This window comes from Budorcas taxicolor, chromosome 19, assembly GCF_023091745.1.
Source record: "Budorcas taxicolor isolate Tak-1 chromosome 19, Takin1.1, whole genome shotgun sequence".
Classification (NCBI taxonomy): Eukaryota; Metazoa; Chordata; class Mammalia; order Artiodactyla; family Bovidae; genus Budorcas; species Budorcas taxicolor.
The window spans coordinates 62430403-62457595 of NC_068928.1; the positions used below are offsets into that span (position 1 = coordinate 62430403).

The 27193-nt window shown below is 40.4% G+C and overlaps 1 protein-coding gene across 7 annotated transcripts in view; it reads right to left on the minus strand.

Annotated features, from left to right (window-relative positions):
• HELZ (helicase with zinc finger) overlaps window positions 1-27193 on the minus strand; it is a 141820-nt gene that overhangs the window by 52226 nt on the left and 62401 nt on the right. For 5 of the 7 annotated variants that reach the window (XM_052657192.1, XM_052657193.1, XM_052657195.1 and 2 more), the window contains 9 exons: window positions 24538-24871; window positions 23561-23691; window positions 18411-18590; window positions 17750-17854; window positions 11425-11603; window positions 8050-8168; window positions 6497-6642; window positions 4836-4983; window positions 522-705 (listed from right to left, as the gene is read on the minus strand). In XM_052657192.1, the coding sequence (XP_052513152.1) occupies window positions 522-705; window positions 4836-4983; window positions 6497-6642; window positions 8050-8168; window positions 11425-11603; window positions 17750-17854; window positions 18411-18590; window positions 23561-23691; window positions 24538-24871 (1526 nt within the window). The remainder of the gene's footprint in view (window positions 1-521; window positions 706-4835; window positions 4984-6496; window positions 6643-8049; window positions 8169-11424; window positions 11604-17749; window positions 17855-18410; window positions 18591-23560; window positions 23692-24537; window positions 24872-27193) is intronic. The other 2 variants (XM_052657196.1, XM_052657197.1) reach the window with 2 other exon arrangements.

Genomic DNA, 27193 nt, shown 5'->3' on the forward strand with positions numbered 1-27193 from the left:
CACTTGGCTTCTCTGGCACTCACATTATAATGCTGCTTTACTTACTTAAACGCAGAAATTTCATAGCAACTAATCACATGAAAATTTTTAAGAGGTGCTTTACTCACTTAGGAAAATTTAGATAAAGAACAAACTATGCCTTTAGTAAGCTATGCCTATGCCTTGCTTGACAGGTGCCAGTTCTAAAAAATCTTTATGAACAGATAAAATCTTTGGTTCTTGGATATGTTATAGTGACAATGAGTGTTGGATGCCGCTGTGACTGTAACTACAGCACACAGATTCACACAGTTATGGTCACAGAAGAAGTCAGCTTGTTCGTACTTGTTTTATTCAGATACAAGACATTAATAAGCGTGTAAAGGAGCTCAGCATTTAATTGCCAATGTTGGCATTAAAGAACTTGATGTGAAATGAATACACAAATGCTTGTCCAGAAATCTTGAAATCTAAATATCAGAAGTGCACATACTTTGAAATTTAAGCATTTGAATAAGCAATTCATTTCAATTAACAGTTACCTTGAACATTGAGCACCCTTTCTACGTTAACATCAGATAATCTCTTTTTTCGGAGCTCGGCACGGATCCTGAACACCTGGTCTGCGTATGGAGTCACCACACCGATGCTGCCGTCATCCAGCTTGCCCCACGCCACCGGCCACTTCCTTCTCAGCTCTTCCACACGCTCCACCACCTCAAATACCTTTAAATAAGCATACACACAGACAGATTAAAGGGATCAGAAAAATATGGTCACTGAAATAGATGTGCAAATGATCCCATATCAGCAAATGTCAGTTTAAAACAACCTCTAAACAGGAGTCCTGCTCTGCCGATACAAACACAGGGAGAATAAAAAACTTTTATTTACACTTCGAGCAGTAAATCTCTACAATAGTGCACCCCGTGATTTACACTTCGAGCAGCAAATCTCTACAATAGTGCATCCAGTGATTTACACTTCGAGCAGCAAATCTCTACAATAGTGCACCCAGTGATTTACACTTCGAGCAGCAAATCTCTACAATAGTGCACCCAGTGAAAACATGGAAATCAGAGAAGATGTAACTGGCAGTTGGCCCCCACCCTTTGCCTCACCTCCATTCCTACATGAGGACAGGTTTGAGTTCCTACCTGGAGAGAAGGGCATGAAGCTGGCAACCCCACTGGGGAAACAGGGAAGCACGTTCCCACATCATCAGCATTTCCCAGTCCATCTCTGCAGGTCAAGCCAATGAAACCACCCGACTCCCAGAGCCAGGGCCTCCCATTGAGTCTCGGCAGGACAAGGGCTACCACCACCTCCATCCCCACTGACAGCTCAACAGAGCAGCCGAGAGCTGGGGCCGCCAAATTGCAGCTGGGATGAGCACACACCTGGACGGAGGGACCGATGTTCAGCAGTCACTGCCTTCCAGCAGCTCAACTTCACCCAGGCCACTTCAGGACCAGCGCAACCAAGCCATACCACATTTCACCCATTTGAATTCCTCAGACCCCACTTACTGAATCATAACACGGTTTTTAGTGTAGTTCAATCTACTTTAACTCAATGAATCAATCAGTTTCAATGCTTGGTACAATAGGTGATAAAATGATTAACAGAACAGGTTCCTTGTCTGCTAAAAGATTACTGTATATTTAGAAAATACTGTCCTAATTTAAAATGGATATATAAGGCAAGCTCAATAGAGGGTCAGGCAAGAGTCTAAGGGGAGAGGAAGGAGACAATTTTTAATATATTTTAAATACATTATTTATTCACTATTTGTCAGTAACATCTATTCAAATTTGTAAGAGTAACTATACAAAAATCTGATAGTTTTATTCCTTTTAAGAACTTGAGGATTACTGGCCGGGATGCAGCTCCCACCTGCAGATATAAATACAAGTGAACGGCAGAGGAACAGACTCCAGTCGCCCTACTGCTCTAATGAAATAGCAGCAAGTGAGACAAAGACTGTCCGAGGGCTCTGGCGAGCCCACCGGATTGAAAACAGTGTGCTCTCACCGCAGGCATGAGGAAGGCAGGTCTGAGTCTTCACAGCAAGGAACACGGGCACGACACCTCGCCCCCTGCACTGGGTGCGGTGGTGAGTGAACGGCAGGGCCACACCTCTGCTGACCACCTCCACGCACTGTCCCCGCACTAAGCAACACAACCATTTCGTCTCGCCCCTGCCCTTTACATCGTAAGCAGCAGAAAACTGTAGTCAAAATACACAGACTTGGAATGCTCTGAGGAGTTCGGGGAGCCTCTCTCCTAGACAGACTCTACCAAGCTCGTCAAGGTTAACAGATAATCATCCAAAGTCTCTGGAGATTAATTAAAGAGTTTACAAGAAACTGTTCCAACAAAACCTACAGGAAGTCAGAGCGCAGAGTGGAAGGCTGGGCACTCAGGCCTGGGACTGCACCGACTCTCCACAGCAGAGTCTCAAGGACCACGTCAGCAGCCGAGGGGCAGCCCCATCTGCTCATGCTCCCTGGGCTGAAAGAGCTACTCCAGGTGGCTTGGGCAGCAGCGGAACATCAGAGGTCTCCTTTTTGCAGCAACGCGCGGCAGGAGGCCTGTGAGCAGTTAGCAGCACTTGGGCAGCACCTCCTTCTCCTCCCCTTCCCAAGCCCTGGTCTGCAGCGAGGACCTGAGTCGGACGGTGGGTGAGGCTGGTGGCCTTCTCCGCTCAGATAGGATGTGTCACAGGAGAGCTGATCGGGTGAGCCTGGCAGCCAGGTGGCAGCTGCCACCTCCCGCAGCTTCCGAGGACAGAAGACCCACTCTGTAGATTCAGCAGCCAATGGACAACAGCAGACCTCGCCTCCCAGCTCGGGCTGCAGAGGGTCCACTCTCCGGGGTACAGCAGCTTCTGGACAGCAGCACAGATTCTACACACTTGACATTCAGAGCTCTTTCTGCAGGACAATGCAGTGAGACAGCCGGTGAAGAGCAAGTCCACCCCCTCCTGCAGCAACTGTGCCCTGAGTTCTGCCCCAGAGATCAGAGCAAACTTCACAAGGTGGCACCCCTCTGTCCCTGCCAAGGGCCCAACTTCAGCTGGACTGCACTGTAGAGTGATTGACGCCTCGGGGAGATGAAAAGTGAAATAATGGAGATGAAAAGTTCACCAGAGGGCCCCAACAACAGCTCTGAGCTGGGAGAAAAACAAACTAGCAAACAAAAGTATCCAGACAGATATCATGTGATCTGAGGACAGAGCGGGGGATGGAAAAAAAGACAAAGCCTCAGAGAAACGTAGAACACCATTAAGCTCACCAACATACGGGGAGACCCAGAAGAGATAGAAAAGAACAGAAAAAAAATTCAAAGAAATAATGGCTAAAATTTTTCCAAATTTTATGAAAAACTATAATCAACACATCAAGTTCAATGAACTTCAAGTAAGATAAATGCAGAGATCCACACCCAGACATACCATCGTCAATGTGGTGGGAGTCACAGACAAAAACAAGTCCTTGAAAACAGCAACAACAAAAAAAACTCATCATCTACAAAGAACACCAACAAGATTAACAGATGACTTCTCATCAGAAACAGCGACGGGAATAACGCAGCAGGAAAGCACATTTCAGTGTGCTGAAACGACTCAGACTGTGATCTAATATCCAGCAAAACTACTTTCCAAAAATGAAGGCAAAATAAAGACATTCCCAGAAAAACAAAAACGGAAAGGTTTCCTTACTAGCAGACGTGCCCTAAAAGAAACACTGAAATTCTTCAGGCTGAAGGCAGGTGACTCTAGACAGTAATTCGAAACAACACAAACAAAGCATACTGCTAAACCCAATTGCATGGTTAATCATAAAGATGTTAAAACAGTGTATTTATTCTCCTTTCTCATTTTGACTGCCTTTCCAGCCAGCATTTTCCAACCTGAGTGCAAAAGTAATAAAGGAAACCCTTAGAGTTATCTGTCAATATTTCAAACATAAAGAAAAGTTTACCTCTTCCTAAAATTAATTGGCACAGACTAATTAAAATGTCAAGTTGCTTTGCTTCTGGCTACGATTTTACCAAATGGGTACCGTCAATTTTCTTGTGCTGACTTCTAACTCCAGGCCTCTGATCAATTGTAAAAGGGAAAGATGAATTATTATTACATAATAAAAGCCGTTTCTCTGTAAATAAAATGAGTAAAGCGTGGGACCCAAGGGAGGAGATGGAGAGAGGTATCACAGATCAGGAATCATTCCCCTAGTGACCAACCACGTGCACGGCCTCCCCTGGGCTTCCTGAAGTCCAGAGCTCCACTCCCACGGGACAGCCAGAAACAAGCCTCAGGGTCTCTGGTCTGAGACCCTGAAGACACCAAGGCTTTTGTCTGCTGCCTGATCTGACCCCTCATACTATCCACGTTTTCTCTAAACTTAACAAGTCAGAAACTGTAAGAGAACCATATAAGCTACAGCACATAACGGTTCAGTGGCGTCGTCATCCGTGTGGCCTCTCGGAGCACAGGACTCTTGTCCAGTCTTACACGTTTAGAGTTGATGCCTGATTCAAGCTTGCACTATAGAATGTGACATAATCCTTTTTAGATGGCTATCAATAATAACCTATATGAAAACACCACCTTTTAAATTAAGCTCTGTACTTCTGCATAAGACAGAATGTAAACCGAAATTTCTGTTTCTCACGGGAGAGTCATCTTAACAAGTCAATGTCACACAAAAAAGAACAAACTTTCATACCATTTTTATGTAAATCAAGCCAACACATGATAAAATATCAACCCACATTTTAAATAAACGCTTAATAAGACCAGACTTTCTGACTGCAGCAACGCTGACAACGTGCAAGAAGAACTAAGGTACCTCCGCGTTGTTGTAGAAAGCCGTGCTGTTTTTCTCCTGCACGTCTTCCCCTCGTGCCGTGAAGAAGGTCAGTGGGTAGAACTCCTTGTGTGCTGGTTGCTTTCCACTGGCCATCAGCTTGCCCTCATAGAAGAGCTCAGAGGTGTAACTGCAGAAAAAGACCAAAATAAATAAATAAGTAAAAAGTAATTGAGCTCCAAAATTAATTTTACCCATAAGAAACAAAAATTACCAGTCAAATCTAATGTTGCTATATGCCCATGATTAACTTTAATCCAAACATCTAATATCCATGATGCTAAGATTTCCTCCAAAATTAATGACAGCAATACAAATACTGTAGGCTCCCGGTATACCACTGCTATATGAACTGACCTGGGGAAGGCATGAAGCCAGAGCACAGAAAGGAGAGGGAGGAATAATGACGGTTCCATTCTAAAAGAGAATGTCGCTCTGTAAGGAAATTTGCCAGCTGTTACGGTTCTCTACACTAAAATTATTTTAAATGTGTATTTTGATTTATGCGGATCATATGCTTTTGCAAACAAAGATCTACAGACACTGAAACAATACACGTAACTGAGGGTCATTCCAGTCTTCAACTGTAAAATGAATGCTCTTCACTAAGGGAGACACTGCCTAGTACTTGATTCATCACTGACTGCAGCAGTCGACTGGCAACAATACAGGAGCCACAAGTGGAGAGAAAGATAAAAGCCGTAGTTAAGTCTAAATCCATTTTTCTCTCTCCTGCTGCTTTCACAGAAACCTAAAATGATTCTCTCACGACCGCCATAATCAGTATCAGTAAATTTGAAAAAGTCTTAAACTTTGGTGGTGATCGTGATTGGACGCAGCACAGAGGGCTCCCCGGGGTTGGTCTGCATGAGGCTGGAGGGTACTCTGGCCTGTGGCTATTCAGTGAGCTGCTGCTCAGTATACTTTCCCTTTCAACGATGCGCACTCTATTTAATAGAAGCCTTTTAAAACTTTTAATACTAAGTTTCATGGTTTTCCTTCCTTCCTTTCTCCCTCCCATCCTCTCTTTCTTCAAAACAGATTCCTCGCGTAACACAACCGGACACATCTTCATAAGCCATTATGCACTCTGTCAATATATTTGCTTATTATATCATGTAGTTTTACATACACATATGTATTCAGTCACAGAAAAAGGTGTTATAGCTAGTAGACACTGAAGATCTGTCTCCAGAACAGCCCTGCTATAGAAAATGACAGCTAATTCTTGCTGCTGCTAAGTCGCTTCAGTCGTGTCCGACTCTGTGCAACCCCATAGACGGCAGCCCACCAGGCTCTGCCGTCCCTGGGATTCTCTAGGCAAGAACAGTGGAGTGGGCTGCCATTTCCTTTTCCAATGCATGAAAGTGAAAAGTCGCTCGTGTCCGACTCTGTGCGACCCCATGGACTGCAGCCCCCCAGGCTCCTCTGTCCATGGGATTTTCCAGGCAAGAGTACTGGGGTGGGTTGCCATTGCCTTCTCCAAGCTAACTCTTGAGTTACAGACATAAAATGAAACATAATTTGCAACACTAGGGACGCCATGTAGCTCTGCTGGGAATAACCTGTCCCTGGGACAGGGCTGCGCTCAGTCACCTCCCACCAGGCCAGACAGCGCCCCAGAGCTGGCAGCTCACACCTACTTGATGATAGCTTCGTGGGAGCGGTAGTTCTCACACAGCAGGATCCTACAGGGAAACTCGGCAGGGTAGTGCTCATAGAGCCGATCAAGTAACGACACGTGAAGGTTCCTCTCCCTGGCAAACTCGCTGTAAACAAAAGGACTGAGCTGTAACAGATAAACACATGGGAGAAAATTTAACTAAATATACAAATAGCATTCTTAATAACATACTTATAAAAAAATCCACCATGCTGAAACTTCTGATATACTAAATCTCAGCATGCTGAATGTTGCAATAAGCAAGTCAAACATATATTCTAGGAAAAACTTTACTACTATAAATAATAAGGCCAAGGTTTCCAACTTTCCTTCCAGTATGTCAACACTAACCTTGAGTTTCTGTATCCAGGTTAATAAAGGACTTCTCTGACTTAATAATAAATAGCTACTACCTTAGTAATTTTAGGAATGTGACCCATTGTATCACTGGTGGAGTCAATCAACTATTTCACTAAAATTAATCAACTATTTCAAATGGTAAGCTGGCAACATATATAGCCTATGACTAAAAAACTTCTTTTTAATAATTAGCAGAAAGCCGTACTTATCTTGTAAAGTGTAACAAACCATTCTTGACTATAACTTGGACGCTAAGAACAAAAACTAAACTACTTCAGGCAAAGTAATAAACACAGAATTTGTTCCTCTACATTCAGCTCTTTCCTAAAGGTCTGGACAATTACAACACTCTGTACGTTCAATCAATCAACTGTGACAAAAGAGAAAGAACCTTAATTTGCAGCTTTGTAAAACTGATATTTTATTAGAAAAACTGTAGTTCTCTTTCATATATAGGTATTAATAAGATCAGACAAGTTCCTTGAGATTTTGACTCATTTTGTATTTTAGTTTCCCATGTAATGAAAAATTTAACGCTTCAGGAAAACAAATGTTGGGGACAGGAACTGGGAAATCATAGGGAGGATGATTTAAATTTATTCAGTAAAGAAAAGAATCAAATATTCCTACTGTAGAGAACTGAACTTCAAATTAGCAAACATGAAAATGGTACCACTGATAACCATTCATTCTACTCTCTATCCAAAGGAAATAAAGTGGTAGGTAGCAATTTTCCTTCAGAAATACCAACATTTTTCACTATTAACACTACTACTAAGTTATTTCAGTCGTGTCCGACTCTGTGCGACCCCACAGACGGCAGCCCACCAGGCTCCCCCGTCCCTGGGATTCTCCAGGCAAGAACACTGGAGTGGGTTGCCATTTCCTTCTCCAATGCATGAAAGTGAAAAGTGAAAGTGAAATCACTCAGTCGTGTCTGACTCCTAGCAACCCCATGGACTGCAGCCCACCAGGCTCCTCCATCCATGGGATTTTCCAGGCGAGAGTACTGGAGTGGGGTGCCATTGCCTTCTCCCACTATTAGTAGAGAAACATTTAAAGTACTTGAACTGAAATGCATGGCACAATTTCACAGGGTGCTTTAGAAAACAAACAAGATACTAAACATCAAAACGTAGCACAAGCTCCTTCCGATGCCTTGGAGGGGCCTACCTGCATGTGGTCGCCAGCCAGGACAACCCGCGTGTGTCGAGTTGCTAGTGCCAGAGGCATGATGGTTTCACACTCCATGGCCTGAGCAGCCTCGTCCAACAGGATGTGAGTAAAAAACCCTACAAGGCACAGGGCACACAGGACAGCACGTTACAGCAGCAGTAAAGCGAGGAAGCCCTCCCTTCTCTGTTAAGGGAAGGATTCAGAGGCCTAATGTAAGAGTTCTGAGTGCTTTGATGCCAGTCCTCAATTCAGAAGACTGTATGTCCATTCCAGTCATTAGTTAGAAAACAGACGTTGAAAAGAATAACTATTTTACTCAATAACAGACAATAAATGGCACCTGGACCTCCTAGCCTCCAGACTAACAAGTTCCATCACTGCATGTGAAAGAGAGTTTAAAGTTCAAGACAGCAGCTGCTGCTGCTGCCAAGTCGCTTCAGTCGGCCGACTCTGTGCAACCCCACAGACGGCAGCGCACTAGGCTCCCCCGTCCCTGGGATTCTCCAGGCAAGAATACTGGAGTGGGTTGCTATTTCCTTCTCCAATACATGTAAGTGAAAAGTGAAAGTGAAGTTGCTTAGTCCTGTCCAACTCTTCACGACCCCATGGACTGCAGCCTACCAGGCTCCTCCGACCATGGGATTTTCCAGGCAAGAGAACTGGAGTGGGGTGCCATTGCCTTCTCCTCAAGATAGCAGCTCTCACCACAAAGAAAAGCTAGCAATGAAACAGTGACAGGCCCAATGTCTTTTAAAACACCAAAAATAAAACAATGGTAGTTCATGAGTAACTTTAGCTTAAACCTGCATATTAGACATTAAGATAAAGAATATCATACCCAAAATCTAATATAAAAGAGAAAGTTATAATCCATCTTTGACCAAAAACATAGGTTATCTATTAGCAAATTCACTATTTTGATTATTTAGGTTTATTTTGCGTGTGTGTGTGTGCGCACGTGTGTTTGTGTGTATAGACAGATTATATATAATTTTTTAGTCTAAGAACCTATCCTGGTTGGAAAAAAAAATCATCAGTCTGAAAAAAAATGATACAACAAGCATCAAAAATGTACATTATCAAATATTCCCCAGATGCAAACATCCCAGGTCTGGCTCACTGCTGTCGCTCACGCTGAACACAGGAATCTGTGGACAGGATGAAGAACCTGTGCGCTTTCCTGAGGGGGAAAAGAGTGGGAGTCTCCCTGCTGTCTCGACGTGCAGGAGTGAATGCTGCCCCCGCTGCCAGCTCCCTGAGCGGAGGGGCCCTGCTTTCACTCCACAGCAGAGAACAGCTTCTCAACAGAACAGCTAGCTATAAATGCTCAAGGTTATTTAACCTCCTGTGAGTTGACCCAAGAACCTAACCTCTATTTCTCTGAATAGCAACGAGTTCCAAACAGTCCGTCTATACAGCTTTCTAATGCAACTTGCTTCTAGGCTGGAAACTTCCTAAATCTTCCTGACTGTCAGGAATAACCACCACCACCACCTTCATCGTGGTGCATTCAAACAAACGGCTGTGCTGACAGCACAAGTCTCAGTGACTGGTGTCTGTTTAATGACAGTGGCCCAGGCACGGCGTGGACACACGCAATTCTTTCCCTGTTTAATGACAGTGGCCCAGGCACGGCGTGGACACACGCAATTCTCTCCCTGTTTAATGACAGTGGCCCAGGCACGGCGTGGACACACGCAATTCTCTCCCTGTTTAATGACAGTGGCCCAGGCACGGTGTGGACACACGCAATTCTCTCCCTGTTTAGGAGGACTTGTGCTTTTTGTTCTTTAAGAATAATTAAAAGATGACTATATAATTACAGGGTCTAATTGGAAAAACTGAAACTAGTGAAAAAAATCTACTGTTTCTGTTAGATAACGTTTTAATTAAATATAGTCAGGCTTAAATCAGGAATTGAATAAATCCTGAAACTTAAGCTAGTAAAAGAAACCTAAATTAGTCAAACTGATTTAGCCTGGGCCTTGGCTGCCTAGCCTCTAAAATAACCCTCCATGAGCTGACATGAGAATTAAAGTGCAAACAATGCCAAAAACAAATCAGGTAGCTGACTCCCAGTAAGTGCACTACACTCGTGCTCTGCAAAGCCATCCTTTACTCTTCACAAAACTATACTGTTTAGGAGGTTTGGGTATTTAATTTACGTGGCAAATATGCAGAGTATAATCATAAAGTAATGAGACTGATTGTTAAATAAACATACCAAAATTAACATTGCAAATAAGTGTTGTTCCATCAAAGAAGTCAGTTGAGAGGAAATATAACTCATTCCAATGGATGCAGCCACTGTTCAAAACATTTTTGAAACTCTGCTTTTGTAACTGCCCTCACCAGCCAGCTATGAGCTGCGTGCACAAGAAAAATAAGTCTCATTACATGAGAGGCACGTGTCTCTCTCTTTTTTTAATACCCCTAATGGTATTGCTCAGTTTGATAACCTACCTTATTTACCAGACATGTCTCCGAAAGATTTTGAAGCTTTTCTAAAATTAAATCTACCTTCAAAAGAGAAAGTTTGGCCATTGTTGATTCTTTTAAGATAAACAGAGGTTTATCAAGGGCCTCCAGGTGTCTATGCCCTGGGTCAGGTGCCAGGAATACAAGGTGAAGGGAACTGTCTCTACCTTTCAGAAATGGAAAAGAACTTGGTACTGGCTCTGAAAGCAATTCCAAAAGGAGAGAGCAAAAACGCGCTGAGCAATGTCAACACTTGTAATATAAGAACAATAAATGAATGTCCTTCCAAAGCAACTATCTTAAAGTGACACCACATTTTGATGGTTAAGCTCTGCCATATTTATCAGAACTTTTTGTTACCTTATATCTGTACTTTCTATATTTGATTTTACATAGTTCCTGTAATAAAATATAATAATCTTAATAGTATGTCAAAAAAACTACCATAATTGTCTCCACACTATATTAATGCACAAGTATTTTAAAATTATATACTTGAGAAAACCGTAAAAAAAAAAAACCAAACTGTCCAACTTTGAATTTCTCACATGATCAATATTAAATATCATCTGATCAATCAGAGAACAAGACAAAGCAACAGTCACTAAAATGTCTAAACTAGGGATCGATAATTTTTTCTGTGTGAAGGGCCAAACAGTGACATTTCAGGTTTTTTCCTAGCCATGCAATCTGATGCAACTACTCAACTCAGCTGCTGTAACACAAAAGCATCCACAGAAAATATAGGGAGTAAATGGGCATGACTGTGTTCCATCCAATTAAACTCTATTTACGCAGACAGTAGGCCAGACACGGCCCACACGCCAACGCCTGGCCTACGCTGGATGCAGAAGCCCTGCGCATCCCCTCTCTCTGTGTCTTGAGTCCGCATACCAGGGTCGAGGTCCAGCTGACAGAGGTACTGGGAAGTGTTCAATGTGACCACTACCACTCGGTGCTTCAGAATATCTTCCTTCTGTGGCATCTGAAAGGTGGAATGTGCGCTTGAGATCAAACAGTACTGGTGCACAACTGGGTGGACAGTCTTCACCCAGCGGTTTCTGAAATATACCCTATAAAAGAAGACAACAGGTCCTGTTTATGCTTATTAACATCTTATTGTGTCTGATTACCAAAACACTGAGTCTAATTTTAAGACTGCAATACCTGGAATTTAACAAATAAATCTGATAACTGCTAACAGTCTCCTGGATTAGAATTTAACATACAATGGTGACTTCCCCCAGAATCAAGCAGAAAGTACATATACTATGATATGAAAAATATCAAATTATTTTAAGTGTTCAGATTATTTTTACAACAGAATGACACAAAAGGTTTCATAAGCATTGGTTTTCTTCTTAATTGAAAACATTTCCAATTACTTTTTTCCCTGGAATATCTTACAAAAATAACATTTTAATTGTCTATGCTAATAAAAAAACAATGAATCGCATACTTACAAGAGATTTCAAAAGTTACTTGCATTTTCACTTTAGAATACAGTCTTACACCTATATTTAAGCAGATCTTTATCTAAAGCTCTGGAGATTCAAAAATAAATTTAAATTCTGGACAACCAGAAACTCTTAAAAGCATCTCCTCTATTAATTGCAAAAGAAAGATATAAACAGGACTTCTGCAGCAGATTACTAAGATGGTTTACGGACATCCCACCCGCCTCCTCCCGTCTCTGACTCGCCCCAGCACAAAGGCCCACTGGGCACCTATCCACTACAGCCCAGTGCAGAGGCAAATCCCATGGCTTGCGAGCTTTCATAAAGACTTCAGGTTTACTGTGATTTTAACAGAAAGCCATCAGAGAGTTGTAACAAGGCACATGTCACGTGACATGACTTATGTTGTTAGAGGACCACTCTGTTTCTGTAGACAGAATGCACAGTTCCGGAGGCAGGAAAGACGGCTGGACAGTGGGGTGCTGGTAAATGCTGCACCATCAGCTTTCAGGAGCAGGGGGCACAGCCTGATCTGTAGTATTTGCTGGTCTCTGTGCCATAAAACTTGCTATCATGGCCCGTCTCAAGCTACCAACATGATGTTACCAAACAGGAACTGGGAAGACACGCACATGGCTGGCTCTCACAAACCAGCATGAGCTGCTCCATCCCACCCAGACCACGAGAGGCAGGGGCAGCAACAGGGGCAGGGAGACCAGTTAGGAGGTGACTGTAAGGGTCTGGGTAAGAGAAACCAAGTGTGCGAACCAGGGTGGTAACAGCAGAGATGTGAAAGTGGTCAGACCCACTATACACTTTGAGAGGAACACTAACAGGATTCACTGATCTACCAGATGTGGAATTTAAGAGAAAGGGTGATTCCATGGCTTTGAGACTAGATGAATGACAGTGGTGATGGTACGGAAGAACAAGCTTGGGGTGGGAATCGAGAATTCAGTCTTGAATATATTTAGTAGCAGACACCCAAGTAGAGATATCCAGTAAGAAAAGGCATTCGTAAGCGTGGAGAATGCCCTAGATGAGAAGATACAATAGAGTTAGCCCTGAAGACTAGAAGAGCTCGCCTGGAGAACAGAATAGTTAGAAAGGAAACCAGCTGGAAGAATGGTCAAGGGACCACCTCGACACGCAGAGACTGGGCAAGGAGAGGCGCGGGGGGAGACTGGGAAATGGAGAGGCGCGGGGGGAGACTGGGAAAGAGCAGTCAGTGAAGCAGGAGAGAACTCAGGAGACGGTGGGGCCCGGTCAGGGAACGTGAGCTGCCGCGGCAGTGCATCTGTGCAGGCATTTTCTGGGCCCGTCAAGTCACTCGCGGCAGCGCCTCACTCTCTGGCTGCGCCCTTCCTGAAATGCCCTCTTCTCCCGCTGCCAGGACTCAGCCTCCCCTGCTCTCCTTTCTCCTGCTCCTTGCCAGGCTGGGGTTTCGCGAGGCTGAGTCTTTAGCGCTCTCCCCTGTCATCCCAGGCCCAAGCCTTCAATTACTAACAATGGCCACCCCGATGACTCCTCTCTTCAGCCAAGACTTCACCTCAGCTCCAGGATGCATATCTAACTATTTGACAACTGTCTCTTCTAGAATGTTTCAAAGGCAGTTCAGATGTAATGTGCGCGAACACTCATTTCATGATCTTCTAGAATGTGTTCTGACCCTCCTTGAAACAATTAAAACTGGTTGTCCTTTTTTTTCAGCAAAGCACAAAAGAAAAAAGGATTTAATAAATGTCCCTAGTTTATAATGATAATAGAGGAAATAACGTAATGTATTTCAAAAACATTACCATGATAGGAAGGACTGTGAAAGTAACCAATACCATTTCTAAAAGATGTAAAAATTTTAAACATGTTTTAGGCTTTAATAAAAAATATTTAAGCAGATCAGCAAGTCAGAATTTACTTTTAAATATACCAAAACCCTAATTTTACAAATTATCTGAAAAAAAAACTTACAAATTATGATTCCATTAACTTCAGTGTATGTGTTTAAACATATAAATTACCAGAAATTAAACTCAAAAATGTTAGTATTTATCTTTGACTGGCAAGATTACAGATAACCTTTATTTTCTTCTTTATGTTTTTCTATATCTTCTTAAATGAACATTTCATTATAAAATTGAAAAAGTAGTTTTCAAATTATTCATCCGATCTAACTCCAGGCACTGCTTCTTCCTCAAAGACAGAACAAAAATAGAAGCCCTGAGCCTCAACACTGACTTTCTGTAGTTAACCCAGAAAGTGTCCTCGAGCTGAAGCTAGAGAGAATACAAAGTCTGATCATTAGGCCTCTTTCCTGAAAAATACAAGTTAGTCTAGGGCTAACTTCAAAAAGACTTAAATCTTTCCTCAGTACTTTCATTTTGTGAAACATCTAAGGTAGACACCATCTAGAAGATCATTTAAAACACATCCAACAACATTTTTCACCCACTCCAGTGCTCTTGCCTGGAGAATCCCAGGGACGGAGGAGCCTGGTGGGCTGCTGTCTATGGGGTCCCACAGAGTCGGACACGACTGACATGACTTAGCAGCAGCAGCAACAACATTTTTCAAAACTGGAGAACTGACACTTTCAAGTTCATAGTATAAAATGTAAAAGTGACACCAACTAAGTAATTTACATACTTCTAGAAACAAACTGTCCGTATATCCCACAAGGGTTATCACGAAATAGAAAACAAAGACTATCTGGCAATGTATTATTTCAAGTCAATGAAATTTTATTTATTGTTGAATACGTATGTGATGAGTACCCCCGAATATTATTACTTAAGATATGCAGAATCAGAAAGGTCTGATCTATTTATTTAAAAATCTTTATAAAATAGTATTTTATATCTGTCCAGGAAACACTATACTTTCCCACAGATAGCCTTTATCTAATAGGTAAGAACTCGGCGAGAATCAGATACTGACCTTCAGAACCATACACAGAAAGAAGCTAAGCTTTCCTCTCTATTCCATTTTAAAATCTTCTAACAAAGTAGTAAGTAAACACTGAAACTAAGTGTCATTAAAGTGGATTCTAAAACCTCCATTTCTAAACAATTTAAGGTCGTGCTGCTGCTGCCGCTGCCGCTAAGTCGCTTCAGTCGTGTCCAACTCTGCGCGACCCCATAGACGGCAGCCCACCAGGCTCCCCTGTCCCTGGGATTCTCCAGGCAAGAGCACTGGAGTGGGCTGCCATCACCTTCTCCGATTTAAGGTTGGGAGTGCGTGCTAAGTCGTCTCAGTTGTGTCTGACACTGTGACATCATAAACTGTAGCCCGCCAGGCTTCTCTGTCCAGCAGGATTCTGCAGGCAGGAAGACTGGAGCGGGTCGCCGTGCCCTCCTCTAGGGCATCTTCCTGACCCAGGGAGCAAACCCGTGTGGCTCCTGCAGTGGCAGGCGGGTGTTTTCACCACTAGCGCCACCTGGGAAGCCCAGTCTAAGCTTAACTCCTGCTAACTATGGAAGTTTATCTGGTTTAACCCTGAGTGTGCATATTTAAACACGTTCACTGCTCCAGCTGCTTCTCCCTTCTGGCTGCCCTCTCCCTCCCTTTACCGCCTTTGCTAGGCCCACTCTAAACCACGGGGTGAGAAGGCGGCTGTCACTGTCACTCTTACTCCAGACAACAAACCTTCAAGGTCATGTGCGGACAGTCAGTGCCCCCTGGTGTCCACTCCCCTGCACCCTGGGACAACTCAGGTAAAGCTCATCTCCCCAGAGTGCTCAGCCATTCTAATCTTCTCTATTCCAGCCCCCACACCTCTCATATTTGTTGTCCACTAGGAATATCATTAATTAATCTCAGATAATATAATTATTGGGCTTCCCAGGTGGCTCAGACAGTAAAGAATCTGCCTGTAATACAGGAGACCGGGTTTGATCCCTGGATTGGGAAGATCCCCTGGAGGAGGAAACGGCAACCAACTCCAATATTCTTGCCTAAAGAATTCCATGGCGGGAATTGAGAATTTCTGGTGGGCTGAAGTCCACGGGGTCGCAAAGAGTTGGACGTGACTGAGCAACCAACACTGGCTATAATAGATGGTACTAATAAACTCTAACATTTCAACGCACTAACTTTCTAGGAAATACATTCACAAGTCAACATCTTTCCTCAACATAAAATTATGGTGAAAATATAAGGCCACATAAAGAAAATAAATGGGGAAGCCAAGCCTTTTCTTATTTTATTCTACTTACTAAAGGAAATAACATGAAATTTTTATTTAAGTAAATTTAAGTATCTTTTGCCAGAGGGCAAGTTTCTGTACTTGGGCCACTCTACTGGAATACATTGGATTATAACTCATCAAACATAGTTTTACACAGGAAAAGCCAAACACCATGCTAGCCCATTAATGGATTTTAGTGTTGATCAGCAACAGCTGACCCCCAGTGTCAAATGACCTATGGTGGGTCAGCCAAGAGTTGAGGGACCTTCACCCCACTGTTTCCAAGCCAAGTACAATAATAAATGAGACTGTCACAGTTCCTACATAACACACATATACAAACACACAAACATAAGCACACACACAAGCTCTACCAACAGTAAAATATCTTATCTCCACTGAAGTAAGAACACACATAGCAAAAATGCTATTGCTAACTCAATTTCACTTATGAGCTAAAAAATATTAGAATATGAAGCAAACTAGTTTACTGATTAATTTATCCACTGGTAAATACCACATTGTCATTTATAGTGACTGTATCCATGTGATATTTTCTTATCAAATAAAACTGAATTCTACTTAGAATAATTATCTCTTCTCTCCTCCGTCTCGAGAGTAAAGCAGTACCGCATGGACACCTGTGCTAACAGGCCGTGCTGCGTGTTCCCTTTTGCTCTTTTTCATGGAACTGTTACATCATTCAAATGGCTTTGCTTATGGTTATTCAAGAATTAAATAGCGTAACCTCAGTTTTCCATGCCTAGGCTCAGCTAGAAATAAAACGTTAGTGAATTATGATTCAAAAGTGTGGTTAGAAATTAACTTTTAAACAATAATTGTATTTGAACAACACAGGGCATGACATATTAGTTTGTAAAATGGCAAAACTAAATATTAATTCATACAACAATGAAAGCAAATGGTATAATAAATAACCATTTAATGACTCTTTATTGTTTTCTGAAGAAAAGGATTTTATTCCCCCACAATCCTGTATTTAAGAACATTTCATATCCATATACACTTAGAGGACCTATATTAACCTAGAATTTTCTTTGACACTTTATCTCTTAAATGATAGCAAAGAGTTGTAAATACCAGTCAATTACATTTTGTTGCAGAAATCACTTCAATTTCACGCTTCTCTAATGTATAGTGCCTATTAAATTACCTGCATGATCACAGTCAAAATTTTATTTCCATACTGAACTATCACTGCATGACTACTCTGCCATGCAAAATATACTACAAATTTAATTAAAATTGGTATAATCATAAATGTATTATTTTGTCATAGTAGTTTTTAGAGGAACACATCAAAACTGGGTTAGATTGTAACAACATTGTTTTACATACAAAACTTAAAAAAGGATGTCTTTCTCTTAATGTTTAAGAAATGAATGGTCAAAAATTTTTAAATTTTTCCTTAAATAGTTTCTTCAAAAGGCATAACCTCCAAATGCCAATGCACAGTTAAAGATTTTGGTTTTCTCAATGTTACTGAAATCTTAATAGACACCTTTTCTTAAGAATAATAAAGTATGATACAGATACATAATAAGCCTTAAAAAAATACCTGAGAGGTCTTGCCTGGGGATTGCCTGCTTCTACATATGGATGTAAATAATCCTTTATGTAGAGATCAGCAGCACTATTAGAATGGGTGCAAATGAGAATCCTGCTGAAATAAATGGTGCAAATAAAAAGAATGATACAACACAAAACTATTCAAGCAGTATAACACCAAAAAAAAGCAGTGGCCATTTTAATATAATACATTTCCCTCAACCTACTCAGTAACATATTCAAGTCAACCTCTAACATATTCAATTATGCTTTTAGGTAATTATTCTTAAAGCTTAACTACTCTCTAAGCTGTAAAGGAGACAACTTCCCCCAGATTATTTTTTAAATCATATAAAATTATTTTTAAAAAACCCAACCCTTTTAACTCTAATGTTTATCACAACTCTTAGCAGACTCAGCATTTTGATGACTATTTAAAAGCTACCATTCTCTATGTTACCAGTTTTTAAAAACAGTATGTTTTCAGAAAATTCAAATTTTAGTGCTTTGGGGTCTGAGTGTGGGCTCTTTTGGGGTCTTTTTATAATTTTACTTTTAAAAACTTTACAAGCAAGATGAAAATTGTCTTGCTAGCCCTTGCTCTGCTTTCACAACAAGGACACAGGCCGTGCCCTACTGATGAGATCAGAGCGCGTGCACCACCGTCTTACCTGGTCTCCTGTTGCTGGAGGATGTGCTTGACGGCCTGAGCTAGAGTGAATGTTTTGCCTGTCCCATACGGGCCGATGATGAGGACAGGAGGCAGCTGTATTGAAAGTGGGGTTGTAATGGCCAGAACAGCCTCTTTCTGTTTTGCATTTAGCCGAGGATCCAACTGTTCGTCCCATTGCCTAAAGAAAATTAAAATGTAAGTTATTTTAAACATAACACGACATACAGGTATCCTGAATTTCAATGAACCATTAAAAATACTGAGATAACGTAGCACCTATAATAACAACTGCATATTCTAAAACTACATGTTAAAAATTCCCAAAACAGAGTCAGTATAGGGTGTTTTACTGTGAGGATCAGAATTCACTGTAGTTATCTTGTCCTTTGCAGGTACACAAGACTCTGATAACTAACCTAAAGACATCACAACACACTTCTGGCCAAGCTGCTGCCATGTCTATAAACAGTAATAGCAATGTCTCAAAAATGCACTTTCCCTCTGACATAAAAGCACCAGAAAATTTTTTTCTGGTAATAATGTATTAGCAGTTTCTTTGCATAGGAAATTAAATGCCAAAGGGAAACTAATTTTCAAATTCTAAACCACTGCACGATTTCTCAGTAAAATCTAAAACAAAAGAAAAATAAAAACCTCTGTGTGACACTGATTAAGAGATATCAAACTTTTATAAAGATCTTAATTTAGAAAATAAGAGGTTTTGTTCATGGTGCTTTTTAGGTCTACCATGCCCTTTAACTTTTCTATTCATTCTATTAATTTTTGAGAGTTTGATACTGAAACTTCAACTAAAAATCTTAATTCATCTACCCAAAAAATAATTTTATAGAACTTTATGTAACTTTGTTCTGTTTCCTATAAATGTACTATCATACTTTCATAATTTAAAAAAGAAAACGGTTTAAGGCCAAACAAGATGAGATGTTTTCTAGCGTCTCCACACACGACAAGGCAGGTGTGTCGTAGTCTTCAGGGCAGAGACACCCGTCACGGCAGCACAAATGGCTCCGTGAGGAGGCCCACCCCATGAGCGCCACTTCTCTGACTCGCTAATTTTGAAGATTTAAATGGACAGCAGATGCTGAAAGGGCTCAAACTAAGTGGAGAATCAACAGCATTCTTTCTCACAACTACAGTTATAGTACTAAAGATTGCAACAACTATGGTAAAAATGATACAGATGTGAACCAAAAGAGGAAGGGTGTGTCTAAAGAGACTCTTGGAAATTTCGCAAAATGCCTACAAAACAATCCTGAAACAGGAGAACACGGTTTAGACAGAACAATTCCCACTCTATGAGGCTACACTGTACTTAGAAGCTCGCTATTTATGGAAAATCTTCTTAACTCTTTCAGTTTTAAAAAAGTATAACAAATGCTGTGTATTATTATAGAAAATTTCAAACAAATTCTACTAATGTAAAACCTTAGAAAACAAATTTTAACTATATAAGCATGTCATTACTTTTCTGATATTTACATTTTTTTAAAGCAAAAACCAAAAGGACTCTGACCAGTGACACTAGATTTCCTAGAAGCAATTCACTAAAAATTCAAGGACTCCCTCATCCAATTTATTTACTCACAATTCTGCCAGCACCCAGCAATGCTCCATCTTCTGTAAGTAAGGAAATTGCTTTAGCTGAATCCTGAGTCCAGAGCCAATCTATGTGGCAGACATTGTGGAATGGGTCCCCCTCAAACCATCCACAGCACCCTTCTCTACCTCCTCGATTAGTGAGCCTAGCCAGCAATAAGACTCCTTTCTCCCGTCTCTGGAGACCCAACTCTGGTCTAAGTGGAGAGGAAAAGGAGGTCTTGTCCTCACTGGCACTATTGAGCCCCTGCACCAGCCCTGGACCTCCGAGCTCTGGGTCTCAGTTGCTACTTGCTTAAGGCACAGTTAGTTCAGCAAACTGCTACCTGCATCCATACTGACCACTGTGATTCTATGGTGCCTCACCCCAAGAGCTCCCTAATCTGTACATGGAGATAATCACACTTCATCAGATAGATATTTTAAAGATCAAATAAGTTAATGCATGCAAGTTGTTAAGAAAAACAGTTGAGCAACAAGTGCAAAGTTAATGCTGACTTCTATTACTATAATATTTTCTGAAGATTTCAGAAAAGTAAGATATTATTATATTATTTGACCAGGGCACACTTTCGAAAATAAAAGAATGTTCTTAAAATACCCTCTCATCTCTCAAATTTGGGAACTTCAATGAGACAGATATTAGGTTATCGATGCATACCTAAGTAAACTCTAGGAGACTAGTGAAAGATTATAGGGGTAATTCTGGAATATGTTGGTATCTTTTGTTTTATTTCGATTGGCCATTCTATTTGTCAACTGTTTCAGTGTAAATAAATGCCTCAGAGCAGATCAGAAACTTTATCATGTGCTGTCTCTCTAGTTTGTGGCTATGAATAATGAACATGTATAGAAAGCCAATAAGTAAAATAAACTGTCTTTATTTATTGTACCACCTGCTTAATAAAGAAGATTTACAATAAACATGCTGGTAAAACTTCTCTCTGATTTTCACAATTTAAAAAAATGTAAAAATAAATAAATAAATAAAAAATAAAAAAATAAAAATAAAAAAAATGTAAAGTCTCCCCATTTATTCTTCATTTAAACGTTATTTTATTTCCTGAACCAATTTAATGTTAAGTTATTTTTTTTCCTGGTCGAATGCATTGTTATTATTAATTTATAGGCTACATCCTCAAGAATAACTTCTCAATTTCATTTATCTTTGCATATTTCATCTTATTCCAGAAAAGATTTTAAATAGCTAACAGTTTCTTAAAACTCCTAGACTCATACATTTTAATTGCTATTTAAATTAAAGTGGTATGAAATCTCTTTCTGCTTGAAAGTTTTCCGCTACTTGACATTTCCTTACTGCTGCAGTTAACACCATCAGTGGAATCTGAATATACTGCTATATACAAAATATTTTTCAGAAGTGAGTATATCAAGGAAACACCTAAAAGTTTACTGGTATGGCTTCACATTTAAAACCCTAATTTTCTTCTTTAAACATGATATTCTTATTAGCTTAAATGTGTCATATATTAATAATGTGCAAGGCCATGCTGGAGATCCAAAGAGAAATAAGATATGGTCTCTTCTAAAAAGCTCAGAGTCTAATGAGAACAGAAATGTATACAACTGAGAAAAATTAACTTTGGAGAAATTATGCTTCAAAGTACAAAACTGACTGAAAGAAGCACGTAGTAGGCATCAGTAAGTATCTATCTGGTGAAATAATGAAACGGAAAGGTCAGGTTCATTTTCTTTAGGAGAGGGCCCTGAAGCTGAACTAAATCTTAAAGGACAGACAGACAGATTCTCCAATAGATCAATACTGGGCAAAGATGGTTTCAGGGCGAAAAAAACAGAGCGAGAACACAGGGCTGAGGGGGGAAATGCAGAGCTGGATGAGGACGGAGTTCCAGGTTCACGAGATGCGGAAATTCCGGAGATTACGCAGCACTGTGAATGTGGCTAGCACTCTTGGACTGTACACTTAGAAATGCTTAGGGCGGTAAGTCTTACGTAGATCTTACCAGTTGCTTTTTTTTAAAGGTCTTTTTTTTAAAGATAAGGAAGCAAGTAAGTGCAGGGCAAATTGAACAAACATCAAGGTAATTCAATATCGCTAGTACATGAGGATTTAGAGGAAGAAAGGGAGCGTAAAGTAGGAAAAACGATAAGAAATCTGAAAAGATACTGTTGGAAAGCACTGTCCGTCAATGAGACACATAATGAGAGTTTTGTATTAGGATGTTCAGATTTTATCTACATATGAAGGAGACGCCTTCAGAGGTGTATATGCAATGAAATGAAATGATTATTTTAGCAAAACAACCTTGGAAGAAAGAAATGTGGGTTAGCCCACAGAACTAGCGGGACTGACAACGGGCTCGAAGGCTACCGAAGCAGCGCAGCCCTAAAGACGCGCTGGTCTGCAGACAGAGAGAAGGGAGCAACGCAGAGAAGCGATCACGTGAGAGCTGGAAAGGCAAGACAGCAGGGGTTCCTACACCCGGCAGACCTCTGCCTGCTCTCAGGAGAGCGAGAGAGCAGAGAACAGAGATTACAGGATGGGTAAGCAGCAATGCCAGAATCAGCCTGGCTGCTTCCACTCAAGAATGTTGGCAATAAAAAGAAAAACAGGGAAGGGGTAGGAGGAGTCAGTGAGAGCAGGGAGAAATGACGTGGACTGTGTGTTATAAGGTGTATTTTGCTTTGTTCTGTTTTTAGGACCAGAAGAGATGAATGTGAGGGGAAATGATGTAACTCACGTCTAGGCCTGGCCCACAGAAACTTCCCCTGTGATCCTCTTTGCTCATGCTTCCCTCTCTGCCAGCTCCTGTCAACACCAAGGGTGACCTTGGAAATCACTTATTAAAGATAACCAGAGCCTCTGTCAGAGACGGAGCAGGGCCCCCTCCCATGGCTGGATTGACACAAGTGATGAAAAAAATAACCCATTTTGTACAGCCACTGAGATTTTAAAGAAAGGTGGAGTGAGTGAGCCTGGGTGGGGGCTAAGAGGATAAACCAGTGGGACAGTGAAAAGAAGGTGCAGGCATAGGGCATCCACTGCAGCCAATCTGGAGACAAACAGAAGGGTCACATTTAAATACATGCAACGATGTGTAAAGAGAGTTAAGCAGAAAAATATTTACACAATGATTAATTTTATAGCATCTTCTATAATACATCCTCCATTTTTTCTTAAATTACAAAAATGTATTTCATATTAAAAAATCATTTTAAATTAACTCTTTGAACCAGTTTTAAAAAGGCCCTGGATTTCCTATCCAACTTCTACTCAGAAATATTCCTAAATTGTGTGACATCAATCGATCAAATTATATCTGTTGAGAAAAGCAAAAGAACTCGTTCAGACTCTGAGGGAAAGTGAAGAGAGCAGATGAGGAACTTCAAAGGCTTTATTCTAAGCGTCCCTGCACTTTCTTTTCTCAACTGAGAACATGTCTCTGAAGGATATATGGAAATTTTCTTACAAACATGCTTGTGTTACTTGGTACAGAGATTCAGTTTAACATCCGCATAGCCTCCTGAACGAGGTGCCACTTTCTGTACCTGTTGGGACTCCAAGGTATGGCTGGAGCCATAGCGATGTCTGGAAACAAAACCCCATTGTCCTTGACCCTGTCTAGCGCATAATGCATTTCACAGAGGGGCAATCGATTCAATTGGAACTGGAGTTCAACCTGAAATACAAAAAAAAAAAAAAAGGTTCTTTAAAAAGCATTAAGGTAAACACCGATATTTTTCAGTTTGCTAGAATGCTCTGTGGAGATAACCTTTTACAGGAGCCAAGTTTAGAGATGCCTTTAAAGTGTCATCATAGTCTAATCATAATTATTTATGTGTAATATTTGCTTTATTTAGTACCAGGCACTGTTATATTCACTTCACATAGCACCAATGATGTGTATACTATGATTAACCTCATTTGTCAACTCAAGAAACTGAGGCACTTAATTACTTAATCATTAAATAAAGGTTATCTGATTCTACCATTCCTATGAAGAGTATATTTGGTAAAATTAGTAGAGCATCTCTGAAATACCATCTCTCAAGGATTAAAACCAACCCTATGAAACTGTATTGATTTACTATGAATGAATAATATTCACCAAATGCTATATTTAGATATTAAAAAAAGCAGCTTTCCACTTAAATACGGCAGACAGACTGAGCAGAGTTCACCTAAATATCCATAAAGACACAAAGCACAAGAGCAGACACAACTTCAGATAAGAACGGCCCCAGGACCTGGCTCAGTTTCTTTTTAAACTGCTTTTCCATTGCTGATTTAAAACAGAAATCAGAAAGCTGGACCATGTATAAAAATGGAACATTTTAGATTTTACTTAAAGAGAATCGACTTTTCTCTGAAAGTCACCAAAGGTCTGCTTCTCCACCCACCAGAATTAATGCTCCAAGCCAACTGCACTTCTTGCTGCAGCAGAGAAAGGGAAATCAAACCAGAAGCAGAGTATCAGCTAACCAGGAGACCAACCACGGCGAAGTCGCCACTCTTCGAAACATACCTGTGTGTCGTAATCAGGCCGAAGATTAAGTTCTTCACAGCATTCCCTGGATATCCTTAAAAATATATATTCTTTTGTTTTTTCTTCAATAGTAGCTTCATAAACCTTCTCTTTGGTTCCCTGGGTCTGTACTAACTTCTCTTTAGGGACTGGTAATAAATAAACAGCATTGACTTTGGTCATCACCAGCCGTCCAGCCAAAGTATCTTCAGAAAGTGTTTCAGTAAGCTTAAAGCGACCAAAAAGTTGTCCATTCTGAGCATACTTTGCACCTCCAGAAACTCCAGTGAGCATGAAGCTTGCTAGAATCTGCAACTGCACTTTAAGATTGAACCTAAATCAGAAGTAGAAAAATGAATTTAAATTTTTTACATTCAAACATTTTTACATTGAAAACATTAAAACTAAATAAAAGAATAAAACAAAAATAAACAGAAAAAATAAAACTTAATTATCCATTATATTTTGCTGAGCTACAAATTACATACTATCTTTCTGTCTTTAATCCAAGCTGGAAGCAGCAAAACTTTAAGTGAATGAATAAACTCTGAATGTTTACAAAAATGCATGCTTAGTTGTATTGAAGAATACACACGTTTTTAAGTCTGAGCATTTAAAATGAAGTTAAGAGTGATTTTTTTTAATAAAATGAAATGTCACGTACTATTTAATGTGAAAGCCTGTTTGAATACACCAGTAAGACAATCAAGACTTTAAAATCGCCCAAGCCAGAATGAAATGTATGTGTTGAAACTTCAACAGACTTTGATTAAGCTGATGCTTTCTAAGTAGTTCTTACCAAAAGAGTCTAACCATAAAATTTCACTTCCAGTACTGTTAATGAATAACATCCAGAGTACATTTCTGCTCACAGCTACACCGAGGCAGATCTCATGCCCAAATCACAGCAGGAGGAGCTCAGGGCTATCTTATCCCCCATTCCCACTCCATGCGCACAGGTGAGCATGAACGAGAACAAGTGTGTGCAAGACGCACCCAGAGGCAAGATTAACCCACAGGCAAGAAAGACGAAGGGAAAGAAAGATTTAAATTAAGGAACAGCTCTTCTCCTTTGCCATTCTGAAATGATGCTGTTTGAGAGAAGACAAAGTGGTAACAATAGGAACATTTTATTTTTCTTAATAAGGTTTAAAAACTTCCAAGAAAAAATTTACTTGTTTTATAATCTATACACCCATTTGTGGAAAGGCTACTTTTTAGTGGTGGTATGGAACTGTTTCCTGTTCAGGTCTTCTTTTGGATACATGATGTCCAGAATGTCTTATAAATTCTTAAAGAAAAAGAAAGAAATATCCTTTTCCAAAACATTATACATTTCACTATACAGAAACATCTGTATTGTTTATAATATCAGGAAATCAATTCTAATTAAAATATATTAAAATTCTGAATTTCCATTTATATACTTTAAAAGTTAGAAAATTGTAGAGAAGTATTTAAACAGCAATAAAAAAATATTTGAGAAAAATAAAACAGCTATTTATGCACGTAAGTCATAGTATTTATAAGCTCCATTATAAGTTATTTAAAAATACACTTACAATATACTCAAAGCTACAAAAATACATTAAAATGTTTTATTATAAATATACATTTAATATTTAGTAACATGGCTTTCTTGAGGATCAGATGAATTCTAGGAGTACTTGCTGAATGTGTATATCATAAACACGTAACACATGGAATTCCTGAAAGCTATATTCTATTTCTCACATTCTCTATGCACCATTCCACTAGATCCAAACTAGAAAAGCAGGATATAATTTAAAGAAATAGATTGGATGTTATCTAGATACATTTGATTCTTTAAAGACTGGAATATGCACTAAAGATTCATATAAAAATAAGTCATAAAATGAAAGTGAAACAAAAATGCACCACCCTGCCCAGTTTACATATAATCTCTGTTCACCTTCCTTAAAAAGAAAAACGAAAAAAAAACCCAGAACACAAGCTTTATAAAAGAATAGGAACCCTTAGGTTATTCATGTTTTTTCATAAATAAAGTTAAATTTTTACTTTGCTTTTATCATCCTTATAACTGAGATGTGTGATCATTAGAACTTTCTCAGAGAAGAGATTCCTTACAGCCCATTCTTCACTCACAGATGACCTCTATGTTGCCAAAGTTGATGAACAGATTTCTGACTTTGTTTTTCATGATAGCTACTTTGCAACCACTTTCCATTTCTTTTAAACTCCTTCTCCCACTGGCTTCTGTCCAGTCGCACTCTCCAGAGTTCCCTTCCTGCCCTTCCGCCTGATCCTCGATCTCCCAACTAGGCACCACCCACCCTGCCCTCTTCTTGTGTTGGCTGAGGTCACCCTCTCACCAACCAAGGTCATCCTCTCCAAGATGTCTCAGCTCCGGGCTGTAAACCCAACTGCCAAATACGCACCCTGGATTATGTGCTCTGCAAACTCGGTGCAAACAGAAGAGATTGTACCCAACCTCTCCGCACGCTCCCATACACCAACCCTCCCGGGTGTTACACAGCCCAGATGAGGGCACTGTTTACCTAGCTGCTGCTGCAAAGTTGCTTCAGTCGTGTCCAACTACGCACGACCGCACAGACGGCAGCCCACCAGGCTCCCCTGTCCCTGGGATTCTCCAGGCAAGAACACTGGAGTGGGT